We start from the raw sequence: 16743 nt of genomic DNA, 5'->3' as shown, positions 1-16743 counted from the left end.
CCCCATCACGAAGAAATCTGCCATTTTGGTGCCTGGTGGCCCCCAGAGGAGAGGGTCACCCTCACGTGTGAAAAGGGGTGCAGGGGGGCTGCAGGAGCACCGCAGTCTCCCCCAGCATAAAGAAGAACAGTCCACCCCAAAGTTACACGGGGCATCTGAAAGAATAACCTCTCAAGGGCTCAGCCAGCCTTTAACACCTTCTAGGCTGGAACTTATGTTCTACAGCTGAGGGTGTACTATGAAGTGCATCACGGAGTGAAGGGCTGAGTTGGGGGATGTCTGGAGAAGGGCATCCCCTGGAGGTGAAGTGGTGTAATTGCACCGAAATGAATTTACTATTGGTTATTTCTTTTTAGGTGGACTGAAAGTCACATGTGTAAAGTGAAGTACCTGTGTAAGGTGATGTTAAGCTAAATGGAGTTATGTTGCTGGACCTTCCTGCTAGGGGGTCTGGCTGTATTTATGTAATCCCATGCTTTTACCTGTGATTCCTTTTAAAGTGAAGAGGCGCACTGCAGGAGAAGTGTAGTTGCCAGGAGTACTTCTTTTGAAGGGACTGTAAGTCACATGTGTAAGGAGATGTCATAAGCCAAGTGGGGCTATGTTGCCAGACAGTCCTGCTAGGGTGTCTGGCTGTATATGCGCAATCCTGTGATTTCATCTGTGATGCCTTTAGGGGCTGTAATTGCAATGCATTCAAATGATCAACCAAGGTGATGAGTACAGTCATTCTAAAGTGTGCGTAAACATGGATTCTTGCTGCTGCGCTTAGGTGAAGACCCCAGACTGCTAGCCCTTAAGATATAGAGGTGCATACTTTATGGTCAGTAGGAGATGCTCAGTCAGGGTCATGTGTCACCAAGGCAGGTTTACCCCTTTTTAATGCTTGTTTTGGTAATGGGGTGGGTCGCCACTGGGATGGTGCCAGTGCGCAGGGCCCTCGCTCCAGGTTATGTTCAACTAACTGCATTGGGGGCAAGTTGATGTGCATACATGGGAGTGGTGGTACTAGACCCCACCCCCCCTGCGGGAGGGGTGGAGATGTTATGCAATGTCACAACGTAATTCCAACAGCTTATGTATATTTGTAAATTGGTGCATAGTATTGAGTGGTGTGTGTGTTTAATAAATGTACTCTTACTTTTATAAAGCAAAGTACAGACTGGACAATCAATTATTGAGTGTTATTTTTGTGCCCCTGCAAATGGCGATTACTAGCCCACACCACCTCCCTTGAGTAAGCCTCAGACTGCTCTGCAACGCTACCCTCTGAGAGTCAGGCGCTACAATTGGGTGTTTGGTTCCCAGTGAAGGACAGATGTAGTCATTTTATTTGTGCAGGCCTCACAGATGCTGCCTCGTTTTCCAACAGACAGTTTTACATGCTCTGTTAACAGTGCCCCCGTTATGGATCAAATGATGACATAAAAGTACTGCTTCCCACTCTGGCCCCAGCACTGCCCATCCTTGGGTCAGCACGGGCCAGGATCTGAGCTGAAGCAACGGCTCGCAGCTGACTGAACCGGGATGCCGAGAGAGTGTCCCTCCGGGCCCGCACCCCACCCCAGGTGTTGATCCATGTTACCTGGGGGCGCGACCTCGCTCTCCTCCCCGTCAGCGACTTGGGCCTTGATCCAGAACTCCGTCAAGGGGTGCGGCGGACTCGGGCCGGCGGCTCAGCTCTTCTGTGGCTGCCGGTCCGGGCCGCTGCGGGTGACTTTGAGGGCCCAATGACTTGGCCCTCCTTCTGGCGGTCTCAGTCCACACTGATATCCACGCTCAGCATTGTGGATATTTTACTTCCAATTTGATGCACCTCCTTACTCAGGCACTCCTCACCAGCACCTCAGGTTGCACTTCGACACGCACATCGCATGTCTGAGACTTGCCTCTTCTCTGGTGCTCACGATCCGGCGCTCTTCACCAACGCTCCGTTTGCACCGCCACACGCGCCCTGCGTGTTCGAGTCTCTCCTTTCCTCCCGGTGCACATGATTTCCAGGTGCTCTTCACCAACGCCCTGGCTGCACCACGACATGCACTCTTCACGTCCGAGTCTCACCTCTTCTCCCGGTGCCCACGATGTCCAGGCCCTCCTCACCAACGCCCTGGCTGCACCACGACATTCACCCAGCGCGTCCGAGACTCACTTCTTCTTTTGGTGCCTACGAGGCCCAGGTGCTCTTAACCAACACCCAGGCTGCACCACGACACGCACCAAGCGCGTCTGAGACTCACTTCTTCGGTTGGTGCACACGATGCCCATGCGCTCTTAACCAACGCCCTGGCTGCACCCCAACACACACCCAGCGTGTCCGGGTCTCGCTTCTTACTTTGGTGCACACGAGGCCCGGATGCTCTCCACCAACACAGGGCTGCACCACGACACGCACACTGCGCGTCCGAGCCTCACCTTGTCTCCCCGTGCACACCACGACCAGGCGCTTCTCACCAACGCCTTGGCCTGCACTTCGACACGCTCCCAGCGCGTTCAAGAATTAGTTTACTCCTGTGTGCCCACGATCACACGGCACAACTTCTGAGGGTCTCAAGCTGCAAAAGCACGCGCACACCGCGCTTGGGGCTTCTCTGGAAACTTTTATGATCCTGTATTTCCAAACAGGGAGCCAGCTCTCCTCGGGCCCTTGGAAGTTACAAGACACAGCCCTAAGCACAGCTTTCTTCAAGCAGGGGGACCCAGCGCCTTCAAGCACAGTCCCAACAGCCTCTCCCTTAGTTAGAACTGTAAACTGCAGACCAGCCCCAGATCATGAAGCAAGGATTGGTCTATCCAAAGCAGTCTCTTCAGTTGCTCCTTCTTTAGCAGAGGTTCTTCTTGGCCACAGAATGGGTCCAAGCCTTTACAGTCTCAATCCATATCTGTTTCATTCCCCCTTTCAGGGGTTTCAACTTTCCTAGTTATACCCCTTAATGTCTTTGAAGTTCGTATGTGCACAGGGGTCCCTGACCCCTCCCTAAATCAGTTCTGGGTGTCTCCCTCCCAGTGTCACCTCTCTCCCTTTGATACTGGGGGTCTGGATCCTTAATCACTCAGAAGGAGATGGGCAGTTGGTTTATAGCACCAGCCCACACCTTTTTACCTCTCAGGCTTCTCCTCCCCCTACTCTCCAGATGCAGGACAGCCTAGTGCCATCTCAACCCCTCCCTGGGTCAAGACCTCTCCCAGCTCCTCTCACGTTCAGTTCCAGACAGACAATCCACATTTCAGAGACACACAGAAATGCTCAGAGCACAAAACTCAGCCACTTTCTAAAAGAGTGGTTTATGAACACACAGTGTCAAAACCATCTTCACAGAAAGATGTGTTATAACACTGTGAGTTCATACATACTAAACTTAGCCTCTCTATTATAAACTGACAGGAAACTAGGCTAACAAACACAACACCCAGCCTCCCCATTCTGTCCTATGGGCAAAATGGCCTTTCAGCAGTGAAAAACAGAATGGAGAGCTTTTCACTGTCAGAACATAGCACACACCTCAGTATATGTTCTGCCTTTTATCTACACTGCACCCTGCCCAGTAGTACCCTGGGACCTACCACAGGGATGCCCAATGTGTATGTAAAAGGGAAAGGCAGACCTGACAAGTAGTTGCACTTGTCAGGACAACATGCTAACTTAGCATTCTGCGCGCAGGCACTTCACTGAAGGCCTGAGTTCCCTTCTCTGCACGCCCTTGCACACACAGTGCACATCACTAGGGACTTTTAATAGTAAGGCAAACATACCAATCATGGCCAACCAATCACCATTACATTTTAAACGGGGAAATCTTGTACTTTTACATTGATCAGCAGTGGCAAAGTACCCAAAGCTTCTAAATTGGCTATTCTAGGTCAGGAAAATGGTCTAGGGGGAAAGCAAAAAGTTTAGGGAACTTTAGCCAAAAAGGCCAAGTCCTACATATATGTATATATATATGTAGTCACAGGGGGATTAGGTGATTACCTTTGCAAATCTTGTATCTTTTTCATTTCTTGCAAAGCTTTGAAGTTTTAGGTTCTTGACACTTGCTGAGAGCCACATTTTTTGCACCTTAGTGGCAAGCTCTGGGAGCCCACTACTTTAAGGACAAATGAGACATCTTCACAATAAAGGCAGAAGTCACAGAGCCCCTCCCATCCCAACTGCAGAGCGGTGGCGTCCGCCTCCATTCTTTGCCCAGGTGGTACCACCCTTATTGCGAGTTATGAGCATTTTGCATCTGCTTCTGCAACAGAAATATGACATCTGTTTGGGCTGGGTAGAATGTTAATATTTAACCCCCGAGGCATAGCTGTAATCTAATAATAGCATCCCTCCCTGAGGGCGGCTGCATTTGCAAAGCACCGCAAGCATTTGATAAGAGGGACTCCTTTAGGGAACAAATCAACTTATGGTTATATCAGAGACCTACCGGAGTGACGCGCTCTTAACGTAGGCTTTGGGCTCAGATCGCGATGGAGCACAGCAGTCTACCAACCCTGAGGCTACGTTTATCCCACCAGCACTTCAAACTGTAAGTATACCACTGTTGGTGACTATACTTACAGAAATTAATATGTATCTGCCCTAGCATTTGAGTGCCACCTTTTCAGTGAAGACGATCAGATATTGATTTCATGTTTTGAGATTCTGGAAGGACCAGTGGTAGATACTTTAATACGAAATAATGTGTGTTTTTTTTAACGGTTTTCTCCACTTTATCAATTTTTTTTATCAACTTTCAATAATATTGCATGCAGAATATTGACTACCACTACATCATAAAGATAAGCATAGATACAGAAGTTTACATTTTCTTTACTAAACTCCACATCTATGTACCTTTACAATATGTTCATATTGTCAAGGTAAGTAGATTGATGATGCATCATGAAGGTAAGTAGATGCAGAATTATGAATAGTAAACCTACACAATTCTCTTCATATACACTACACTAGTGGTTCTTAACCTTTAGACTTCTGTGGACACCCACTTAATTATTACTGACTACAGGGGCCCCCACAGAGTTACTACTGGAAGCAGAGGACCCCCGTCAAGGCAATTTTGATGATTGGAACCTCTAACCTCCAATTCAAAATTCCTTCACATTTATTGAATGTTTTAAAATGCTCAATTTTATTTCTTTATTTTCTTACACTTTATTCATCTTTAAATATTATTTTATTTGCCACCAAGGAGTCGTAGACCCCCTCGGTAGGCATTGCGGAACCCCTTGGGGGCCCAGGATCACAGGTAAAGAACAGCCGCACTACACAATATACACTCTATATACTCACCGTGATTCTTTTGTGGGGTAAGTGCACATATGGAGGTGCTGATTTACTTACCTTCACCTTCACTTACCCTGATGGTATTGGTAAGTACACATATTGTCAAGGTAAGTAGACGTGGAGTTAAGAATAGTAAAATTACACTTTCCTTGAAATACTCACCGTAAACATGTAGCAGACTTTGATATTCTGGACACATTTTTTGGAGGTCAGTAAAAAAGTACTCAACATTTTTAATACAAACTTTTTTACATGGCAATTCCTTTTCCACTTGTTTAATTTTCAATAATGAATAGTTTAAACAGCACTAAAACACGTTAAAAGTGATTTTTTTTTATATATTTTCTATTTTAGGTTTATATTTCAAAGCTATTGCTGAATTTTGACCAATTGTTGTACCAGCCTAAGCAGAAAAATAGCAACCAAGGTGATATAATAGTGGCTAGGTGGCAACCCTGTAGACATTGTGTGCATGCATTATTTTCTCAAACACTGCGGTGGCTGCAGTATACACTGTGCAGAGGTATTCCTAGGTTCCAGTGGGCACCTGGTCAGACTCCCTTTCACACGCATCGATAAGGTGCCAGCTCCATTTTGTAATTTAAGTGCTGTTTATGGTGCCCAGGAGGCCCCAAGGAGGGATACCCGGCTCACCCGTGGTGCTCCGTCATCTCTGGGATGGTGATGTGGGTCTCACAGGTGGGCTTTCATTTAGTAGTGGTGCTAACGTACTGCTCTTACTCTCACTGAGAGACACACCTGGGACTCTTCGAGTGAGCTAAGGTGCATAGAGATCAAGTCGCCTAAATGTCAGGGTTAGAGGAAGTGGCATTACACATTCCCATATTGCTTGTGACATTACAAAGTTGATACTAGGAGAAGTGGCCATTTTCACAGGAGCACTTGGACAACATCAACACAACACTGCAGTAAGACAAAAATGACCATCAGAGTAACAAAGGCCAGAAGGTCTCCTGGGGCAGAGAGTCACACACAGAGGGATGCATGGAAGGGACAGGCACACACAAACATTAGGACATGAAGATAAGCACATCAGACCAGGGTCGTATCATAGAGGGTGCCCGGCGTGCAACAAATAAGTGCGCCCGCTTTGTGTTCCCCCGGGGCACTTTGGTATTACAGAAGGAGCCACTGATGCTTGTGTGGCTCCTTCTGTAATACAGACAGCGCTGGTACATATGGAGCACCAGGTAGTGCTTAACTTGTAAAATAATAAGTGCCAGGGCTCTGACCAGGAGGCCACTGCAACTTGCACCACCCAACGCCCCTGTCATCGCTGCCAAAACAACTACTAACCATCTCTCTCACCTGCAAGTGCTAAGTGCATAGCTAAAGGAATGGTTGGGGAGGCAGGTATGAGAAATTTTTTATGTACATTGTATTAACAAAATACTGTTGTGCTGTTCATCTCTAAATTAGATGAGCAGCGCCACCACATGACAGACTGTCCTAAGTGCGGTGTTGACAATTAAGTGTTGGTGCTGAGCACCGGAAACCACTGGCTCAAATTGAGCACTGGCGCCAGCGATATCATTTGCATGGGGGTGTGGCCTCATGCAAATGAGGGATTCATTTTGCCTCTGCACCTGCGCAGTGTTATGGATACAGGCGCAGAGGCAAACATGCCTTGAAGTGGTGCACTGAAAGTATTCCTCAAAAAGGTGGTGCACTCTTAGTGCACCTCCTAAAGACAGCCCTCTAGAGATGAGGAATGGGGACCCATGGACCCCCAGACATCCCCTTGCAGTTGGGTGCAGTCACTCATTGCACCCACCTTGCATAGGGATCTCTCTCCCTTCTTGAAAGTGCAGATGGGTTGCTGCCTGCACAGTGAAACACGGAGCAGCTTTCAAGCACCCACGCCGTAATCCACTTGGATGTGCTGCCCCTAGAGCAGTGTGACTTTGCGGCTGTCCTAAGGGCAGCGCATACACCTTAATAGGGCGCACTTTCCCTGTTTGCGCCCGGCGCACCTGTTTTAAGGTGTGCTCTGGCGCAAACAGGGAAAGTGTTCCTGGATGGAAATAAGTGCCCTGAAAGACTCGTACACTGAAATATGGAAACGGGACAGGGGCAACACCAGCACCCTTACACATACACACATTTAAAAGGGGTACAGGAACACACCCCTTCACTAAGACAAACACAACTGGCAAGGCATGAGACCTAGGTGCTGGGGGAGAGTCAAAAACACCAAGAGAGACACAAACAAGCAGCAAGACATAGAGGTATGCACACCTGGACTGAGAGACCCATACAGTGAGACAGGAACCACAGACACTGAAACTGGGAGTGCACAAGCAGGGCCGGCTCTAGAACAGTGCGACCGGTGCCACCGCACCGGGTGCTGTATTCCGGGGGGGGGGCCGAGTTTGCAAGTTATTATTATTTAAAGCACCATTCTTCCGCGTTCGTTTCCTCCAGCAATTTCCGGGCAACAGAGAAATGTCAGGATAAATCCTGTGATTAATGTTCTTTCTGAAGAGAGGTCTGAGATTTGTTTAATTGTGTTCAATTGGGGTTTTGACTCACTATAAAGTAGTGCAGAGGGTTAATACTTCTGCTGCAAAAAACAAGCACCGAGCAGATTGAAAAGTGCATAGAATGTAAATAGGTCAATGAGTTTTACTGCTTTTAAAAGAGACATGATTTTGTTACTTGCAGTTTATAAGTTAAAATCCTAATATAGGTTTTGAATGTATAAATTGCAAGTAAAAAAATGATGTGTCTTTTATCAGCAGTAACCCACTGACCTATTTACATTCTATGCACTTTGTAATTGTACTGAACTATTAACTTTTATCAAAGAACTGTATGCACGCTGCAAAGTATAGATTTGAGCAAAGATTAATGTTGCAAAAAGGATTAATTTGGGCAGAACTCTATTCTCAATGTTAAAGAGAACCCCCAACTCTGGTGTCCCTTTTTAAATTCTGAGTTTGTGCTTCTGTAGATCAAGCAATATTAAACTATACTGCCTACGACTATTGATGACATGTGACTCCTACACCTTGTAGTCCTCTGTCTTATGTAACATTTCCTATATACTGAGATATACACTTATGATTGATTGTCTAAGTGTAATGTGCGTGTACCCCAAACATGGTAGGAGTGGCGCTATACATGCATCTGATAGAGAGTGCTATATTGGCATCTGAGAGAGTTGTTAAGGAGAGTTGGACACCGTTAAAAGGTAGTGGTGAGGGAATCCGTGGTGGAGGTGGTCATTGGGGGACGCCAACAGACATTGTCGCACCGGGCGCCACCAGCTCTAAAGCCAGCCCTGTACACAAGCACTGATTTAGCGCCTGCACCAACAATGAGACCATGTAGCCTCTGTCTGTCAGTTTATTCTAGTTCACTTTTGTTACCCTAGCACAACCTCTTGAAATATCAACACATAGTCATACATTATTAGTGTTAATGGTATCTGACTTGAAAGATCACTTATGGCATGTGTAGTAGCTGCTGTTACATCTTGAGGACTGCTGCGGGTGTGCGAGTTATGGTTTGCATGGCTTTTATCTGAGTAAAGGATGGGGAAGCTAACCATAATTGGTGAACGTTAGTGTTTTTAGGTCTGTCAGAACATCCATCCATCCATCCATTTTATAATTGAGTAGTTTTCAGGTATATAAATGCTGGCGACGAGGCTGTATTGTCCAGGAAGCGGAGAGTGACAGGCCTGCCAGCACAGCACCGCACCTCCTTGCAGCCACTGCGGCAAGAGTAGCCATCTTGTTGCCGTGGCTCGCTCCAAAAGCGCTTATTCTTATTTAAAGACAGTGACCTGGAGCTCGCAGTATAGCGCTCGCCTCCCACATTGAGTGTTCTGGGCTCCCATCCTGCACGCCCCGCGCAGGCTCTACAGAGGTTGCAGAATGGCTCAAGCAAGGAGACAATGCTCAGTCACTGGTTCGAGCCAGATGGATAGAAAGAAGATTTTTTTTCTCTCCTAGCAATGGTGTTGTCATAGAAACAAAATTCTATTTATCTATCCATCTCTCAGCCTTCGTGGCAGAGAGAATTACCTGGAATACCTCTCACCTGCCGCGCGCGCAGTAGGTAGAGCCAGGCTCTGATTGCAGAAGCAGCGCACCCCATGATTCTCAAAGGAACCCCCAGGTCAAGGTGCAAATTGTTTACGGGAGATGTAGTTGAAAACATGAATGAATGTGCCGCCGGAAGGGGCCTGGCGGACGGCAGCATATTCACGGGGCCTGCTTTCATGCAGCCCCCATGCGTGGCTCATAAATGCATGTTAATGTGTGCGCTGCGCGTGCAGGGGCTTTGATGAAATGTGACAAGGGGAGCCTGCTGGGAAGGGGGCTGCCTATCTAGGCCCCCTCAGTCTGCATTGATAACCACACGTCGGAGGGAAGCGAGGTTGTCTATTGAAGCCGGTTTCACGTGAATGCCTCTCTTTTGCAGGAAGCAGGAGCTGTCGAACAGCGCCGATGTGACCCCTCCAGATCGGCCCGACTCCCCGCCTCTGACCGCACCTCCCACCATGAAGGTAAGGACCCATGCACTCTGCCGTGCTGCTCTCTGTCCGGTGTTTGCACATACTGGGGTCCCGATGGGGGCAGGGAGGTGAGGGGAATGTTGGGACACTGTTGGGATGTCTAGGGAAGAGCGAGAGGCCGGACATCTATTCTTGGAACAGGAAAAGGGGTCGGGCCCATGCAGGGCAGCACCAAGAAGCCACCCCCTGGCGGGTGCATGCTGAACGCATGACGCTATGTTATGTGCCAACCTGAGCCAGCTGTGTAATGCTTCTAGTGTACACCGAGGCACACAGGGGTCACATGGACGCATATCTACAGTGGCTGCATGCTAAACACATACATGTATGCTGTGCCATGACCTACTCCGAGTCAGCCGTGGAATACTTCTAGTGTGCAACCGAGGCACACAGGTGTCACATGTTGGTATACATACAGTGGTTGCATGCAGAACACCTACATGTGTATGCTGTGCCATGAGCCCCCCTGATTCAGCTGTGTAATGCTTCTAGTAAACACCGAGGCACACAGGGGTCACATGGACGCATATCTACAGTGTCTGCATGCTGAACACATACATGTATGCTGGGACATGACCTACCCCGAGTCAGTCATGGAACGCTTCTAGTGTAAATGTAAATTTGATACTTGTATAGCACACTACTCACCCGCAAGGGTCTCAAGGCGCTTGTACGAATACCGCTGTGGAACCCATCCTGGCTTTCCCTGTGAGGCGTCCACTCCTGGGCACCCCCAAGGTGGAGGCCAGGCATCCTTAGCGTTGTGGGGGTCGATGTAAAGATTAAGCAAGCTATTGCCCAGAGTGGGACTCCATGATTGGAATAGGCACCGAGCCGAGAATTATCAGGTTTGTGGAATTTTTGAGCACAAGACCCGCCGAGGCGGGGAATTGAACCCTGGTCCCAGGCTAGACCTCTGCATCAGGGTCTGCCGCTCTAATCATTGAGCCACACTTCTCCAGGTGTCACATGTTGGTATACATACAGTGGCTGCATGCTGAAGTTAGATGCTTCAGCCATAAGTCTATCTTGGGTGTGTGATTGGAAGGAGAGATGAGGAGGAATTCAGTTTTCTTGGTGTTGAGCATGAGGTGGTTGCCATTGAGCCAACTTTGGCTATCATGAAGAATGGCGTTGAGGGAGATGAAGTCATCTGGTGAGGAGATTTTCATATATAGTTGTGTCGTCCGTGTATAGGTGATATAGAATGTTTGCAGAATTCAGCGCATTAGCGAGGGGTTCCATGAGTAGATTAAAAGCATTGGTGATAATGCTGATCCCTGTGGAACTCCTAGGGTGACCATGGATGGTTGAGAGAATGCTTGCTTCATCTTGATTCTTTAAGTTCTGTTGCTTAGCAAGGAGGTGAACCATTGTAACACTGGACCGGTTAGGCCCATCCTTCTTTCAAGTTGGGATAGTAGATTGTCGTGTTTAACCGTGTCGAAAGCGGAAGATAGGTCAAGAAGTATCAATAGGCACGATTCGTTATGATCTAACATTTTTAGAATGTCATCCATTATGTGGGTGAGTGCTGATTCGGTACTGTGGCCTTGACAGAAGCCGGATTGGTGTTTATCAAGGAGGTTGAAGTTCTCGATGTGGTTGCAGAGTTGAATTTGTACACATTTTTCCAATAGTTTCGCCAGATTGGGGCTGTTGGATATGGGGCGATAGTTGTTGAGGTCTGTGGAGAGGGAATTGGCTTTCTTTAGTATAGGTGTGACCTGCCCTATTTTAAGGCAGTCAGGTATGGAGCCTTGCCTCAGAGAGGCGTTAACAGTTTTAGCCCATAGGGGTAGAATAGAGGTCTTTATAATTTTGAATACAGGTGGGGGTTGGGGATCAGAGAAATGATTGGCAGGGTTGATCGCTAGCAGGGTGCTATAGATTTCGTGTTCCGGGATGGGTGAGAAGGAGTGCCAGTTGGCATTGTTTTTTGGAGCTTCAATCGGAAAGCTAAAAAGGTCCTTGATCTGTGTGTAAAGAATAGACTCATGGTCAGTAGTTTGTTGGGGTTCTTTCTTGGATTGAATGTCATTTTCAATGGTTCTAGTCTTTTCTAGGAAGAATTTGGCTAGCTCGTCGCAGTTAGGGGTAGCTGGGTTGCTTAGCTACACCACCTTTGGAGTGTTACGCGATTGTTGTTTTACGATTTCGAATAGTTTTTTGGGACGGTTAATGGCTTGGCTCAGCTGTGTTTTGAAGAAGTCTGCTTTAGCTTTTAAGATTTTTCTGTTGTAAGTGTTTCTCAGCGCTCTAAGTTGGAATAGGTGATCAGTGGAGGGTGCTGATTTCAGGGCGGAATTGCATTGGGCTACCAAGGCGTTGGGATTAATATTTTGGATATTCCTTTTCCATTGTTTTGTTATTGTAGGTTGGCTTCGTTTGGAGTTACCTCACTGTTGATGGAGAAGAAGATGCTGTAGTGATCAGTCCAGTCACATGGGGGGATGGATTCTAGTGATATAGTGTTTGTTTTCGCTATGATGAGGTCTAATGTCTCCCCCTTGTTGTGGGTTGGGCTGTCACAGAATTGGGACAGATCCTGGTCTAACAGAAAGGATTTGAGACCGCTTACATCATGATCGCCAGTATTGTTCCAAGGGAGATTGAAGTCTCCCAGAAAAATCTGCGGCACTTGTGAGTTGTCGTTGGCTGTAATGACTTCCATTAGTTCATCAATGAACGAACTTCAGATTGTCACCCGGGGGGTGGTATACTATGTGGAGTTTGCAGATGTTGCCCTTGTCATCAGAGATGTTGGTGCAGAGATATTCACAGGTGGATAAGGAGATGGAGTCTGCTTGATTAACTGTGATTGTGTTTCGATAGATGCAGGCTAACTCACCTCCAGGTTTCGCAGTTCTATCAAGGTGAAATATATCATGACTAGGGGGAACCAGTAGGTCAAGGATGGGAGCAGAGGAACTATTTAGCCACATCGACTGACTGCAACCTCCCGAAGTGGCATTATGCCTGAAATTTAGAGAATTCTTAGGAAATCCAATTGACCAAGATGACCTGATCTACAATTTAACCTTTCAAACCGCCCTAAGGAAGCCCCAGGCCAGATGGCCGTGTAAAGGGGTGAAACACATGTTGGCTGTTCTTCCACTCACTATCACGGATAGAGTGACAACATCATTATAAATACGCTACAAAATGTACCAATGTGTGATTGGAATGTTTCCATAAAAAATACAGGAAACAAATCTTGCCCTGACAATCCTTTTGTGAACTATTTAGCCATGTTTTAGTGAGGATGATGATGTCCAGGTCATTAGAGAGGATGAGATCATAAATGACTGCCGCATGTTTGTTAGACGATCTGCAATTGATTAGTGCACACTTTAGTTTGCTAATCGAGTGAGTGAAGGTAGACTGCATTATGTTGACCTTTGTGAGGTTTTCCCTAATTATGGATCTGTCGTTGTGAGTGGGTTCTCTGTAGGGGTTGGGTCAGATGAATTGGATATTGCCACCTAGAGGTTTACTGCTGTCATTATGGCTGGTGTATGATATGAGAAGGTCATGTAAGTCATTGTCAGATAGTCCCTCCATTGCCCTCGTAGGACGATCCGGGTCATCGGGGGAGGGTATTTTACTCCGTCTTGTATAGTCTGGGTGAGGAATCGTGGTGAAGTATCTGCTGGTTTGCTGACTAATTCGGTTCACAGTGGCGCAAGTTGCTTTATTAGAGTTTTGTAGTTCATTGGTGATTGATGATAGATTATGCATTTCCTCCTTGAGATGGGCTAGGCCTATGGTTAACTCGTTGAATTGAGCGGTCCAGTCCTGGTTAGGACACTTAGTTAAGTGTGTGGGCGTGTGTTCCCTTATAGTGGTAGGTCCTCCAGTATGGCCTGGTTGCGTTGAGATTTGGAAAGCAAGTTGAGTGGGGATACCATCATTAGTTTTTGATGGGGTTAGTTGAGTAAGGAGGGTTGTTGATGGGTCATAGTAGATGTCAGGGATGGCCTTAAGAGGTGATAGCATGAAAGGGGCTGCTGCATGTGAAGGGGGTATGGTCGCTGAGTGTTGAGTTTGGAAGAGCGGGTAAGGCATCAAAGGAGTTAGGGGATGACCAGGGATCAGGGTAAATGTCGAGTCAAGTGGAGATTTGTCAGATAGCTCACCTGCTGGTTGGGCGATTGGGATGTCAGGAGTGGAGTTTCGGTTGGTGCATTCTCCATTGGTCGGCAGGTGAATCAGGTGTGTGCCTGCATTAGGATGGTCGATATCTAAGTTTATGTCTGTCCGAGCTGGATCCGGGGGCTCTGGTGTGGTTGAGTCAGTTGTGAGGGGCTTGTAGGGGTCACTGGGGGAGTGGCGAGATATAGGATCCCTTGATGTCGTTAATGGATTAATTAGCAGAGGTTGCGTGTCATCCGGATAAATGGGAGGAGTCGTGTCGGGGAGTGAATTTGTCTTGCTGTTCGCTGCTCTATTAAGAGTAGGAAAGATCTTGTCTATGAGTGCTAGATTGCTATTAGAAGCTTGTATGAGGATATTACCATTATTGTATATGGATATGGTGGCATTTGCCTTGCAGAAGTTTGAGGGCATGAGGGTTTTTTTTGGTATTGGAGATTCGAAGCATGGGGTAGAAGGTGTTCCTCCACTGTACACGTTTTTTGGTGTGGAAGATGAGGTCATTCGATAGTATGCCTTTGTTGGTGCAGAAATGTCTGTTACCGTTGCACATTGGTGAATAAGCATCCATTAGGTCATCATTCTGTGCCCATTGAGGCTAGATGCCCATGCCACAGAAGTTCATTCCCTGAAACTCAAGAAAGAACATACAACCATTATTTTCAACTTCAGGTCCCCCCCTGAATGCCTTGAGACAGGCCCTGAACACACATCTGTTCACACTGCCCCTGTGGATGAGATCCCTGCCCCTCTCCATCTTACCTTATGAACCTACATCGCATGCGTCCTCTCCTCCAGCGCCCCTTTCCCGCTCTACACCTCACTGGCAACACGATTCACTATAGGTACTAATTGTTGATCCACACAGAAAATATTGATGGATCTCAGACCCCGGGGACACCATTCAGTCTATGAAAGTAATTATTTTCCTCTGATGATGACCAGCCTATGATGACTTATGTACTACCTGCCTTTTGTCTCTAACCAGCAGGCGATGGTACTTAATGTTGTGCTCTACATTAAGCCGGCACGACCCTTGTAGGACACGGTCTCCTCCACATAAACAGCCCTCATAGAATAAATAAAGAAAATAACAGGTTCCATTCATAGACTTTAATCCTACAAGTTGGCTACGGTGGGCATTCCAGAAGAGAGGTCCAAACTGTACCAACGATCTGGATCTTGAGGGATCTCATGATGGCTTGTGTGCTGTTATCACGTAAAGGTTTGGTAGGGCATAACGAGCCTGGTGAGGTGCTGTGAGCGATTAATCGAGACAGATGTAGCAAAACTATCAAAATAGTGGTGAATAGCAGAGTGAGTAACTTTTACAGCCCCCTATATTTGGTAGCCAGCCAATCTGCTTGGTGCTGGTAAGATGTGGCATGCACTAAGTTGGCCACAATAAAGTTGATCATTTTGTTGAGGGCAGAGGATGCATACATGAGAGTCCACTGATAAGATATTTCAATGGACCCCCGTACTGAAAACACTTGATGAAGGATGCCATGTCCTGGAGTAGAAGGCACAGCAGATTTTTCTGATTTTGTGCACCTATAACCTGGCCGCCACAGTAGTGCAAAAGGTCACATTTGTATTAAAATCGAAAGAATGTGAAGATGTCCATGGGGAAGGTGATAGGTGAGTAGACGGTTGTGGGAGTCGGGAAGGCAGGGACATTCATAATATCCAGCTTAGAAGAGCTGAGCATTAAGAAGCAGAGAACCATCGGATGTCTCATGGCTTTGACACAGATTTTGAATTGTAAAATGGTCATTAGGAAAGGAGGGAGAAGAGGGTATGTGACTTCTTTGTGCCACAAAACCATAGCAGGGCAGGATGTCACTGGAGGAGGTGATGTAGTGGAAAACAGAGAAGAGATGCTAGGAATTTATTGGGGTCATCGTCAATAGATATGGTTATAGCTAAGAACAGCCAGAGATCATGAACATTCATCCAGAAAGAAAGGAAGAAAACCTCTCTAAGCATTTATATGTAAGTGTCTAGAAAGATGTAGAACACTATATTGAGGTGAATAATATTGATCTACAATTTAATTGTATCCATTACATCCCTTTCCATTATATAATGGTACCAGTATAATTATGATACTTGTATTCATGTCTATTCATCTGTATGCCCCTTAAAATGTAGTGGGGTGGTCCATGTGGCGGATAAAGTACTATAGTCAAATGATATAATGCAGGCATTACAGTGGAGGTGCACTGGCTACAGATGTGTGGCTCTCTAGGAACATTCGGTCATCAATGTGGACATGGTGACAGAGAAGGCCAAGGGAATACAAATGAAAGATATGCAGATGTAGTCTGTGGAGGTAAGAAAACATTAAAGATTGCTGTGAATATGACACGTTCCAACGCGTACTAATACGACGCATGTCATTACAACGTGGGTGTCATTCACCACGACCTACCATTACAACGCATACTTTTACCACGAATATGCCTTTACTGTGCATGCCATAATACAATGCAAAGGCATGCGTGGTAAAGGTATACTCTTGGTAAAAGTATCTAAGGTAAGTTACACTACCCTGCCCTACCCTAAACCCTAATTTAGTACCCCTGCACGACCCCCCGAGCCCCAATCCTTTCCCTACCCTAAACCCGAAATCACTACCCCTGCATGACCCCCGATCCTTTCCCTACCCTAAAACACCACCCGTGCACGACCCTTCCCAACCCCTAGTCCTTTCCCTACCCTAAAACACTACCCTACACAACCCCCGACCCTACTCTAAACC

General features: G+C 46.8%; 1 protein-coding gene across 1 annotated transcript in view; it reads left to right on the top strand.

Annotated features, from left to right (window-relative positions):
- The window catches only part of RAP1GAP2 (RAP1 GTPase activating protein 2), a 964048-nt gene that overhangs the window by 303077 nt on the left and 644228 nt on the right, over nt 1-16743 (top strand). Inside the window, exon 2 of the mRNA XM_085649926.1 lies at nt 9731-9815. Coding sequence (XP_085506052.1) covers nt 9731-9815 — 85 coding nt within the window. The remainder of the gene's footprint in view (nt 1-9730; nt 9816-16743) is intronic.

Source organism: Triturus cristatus, chromosome 3_2 (assembly GCF_964204655.1).
Source record: "Triturus cristatus chromosome 3_2, aTriCri1.1, whole genome shotgun sequence".
Taxonomy (NCBI): Eukaryota; Metazoa; Chordata; class Amphibia; order Caudata; family Salamandridae; genus Triturus; species Triturus cristatus.
This window is presented reverse-complemented; position numbering and strand designations above follow the sequence as displayed.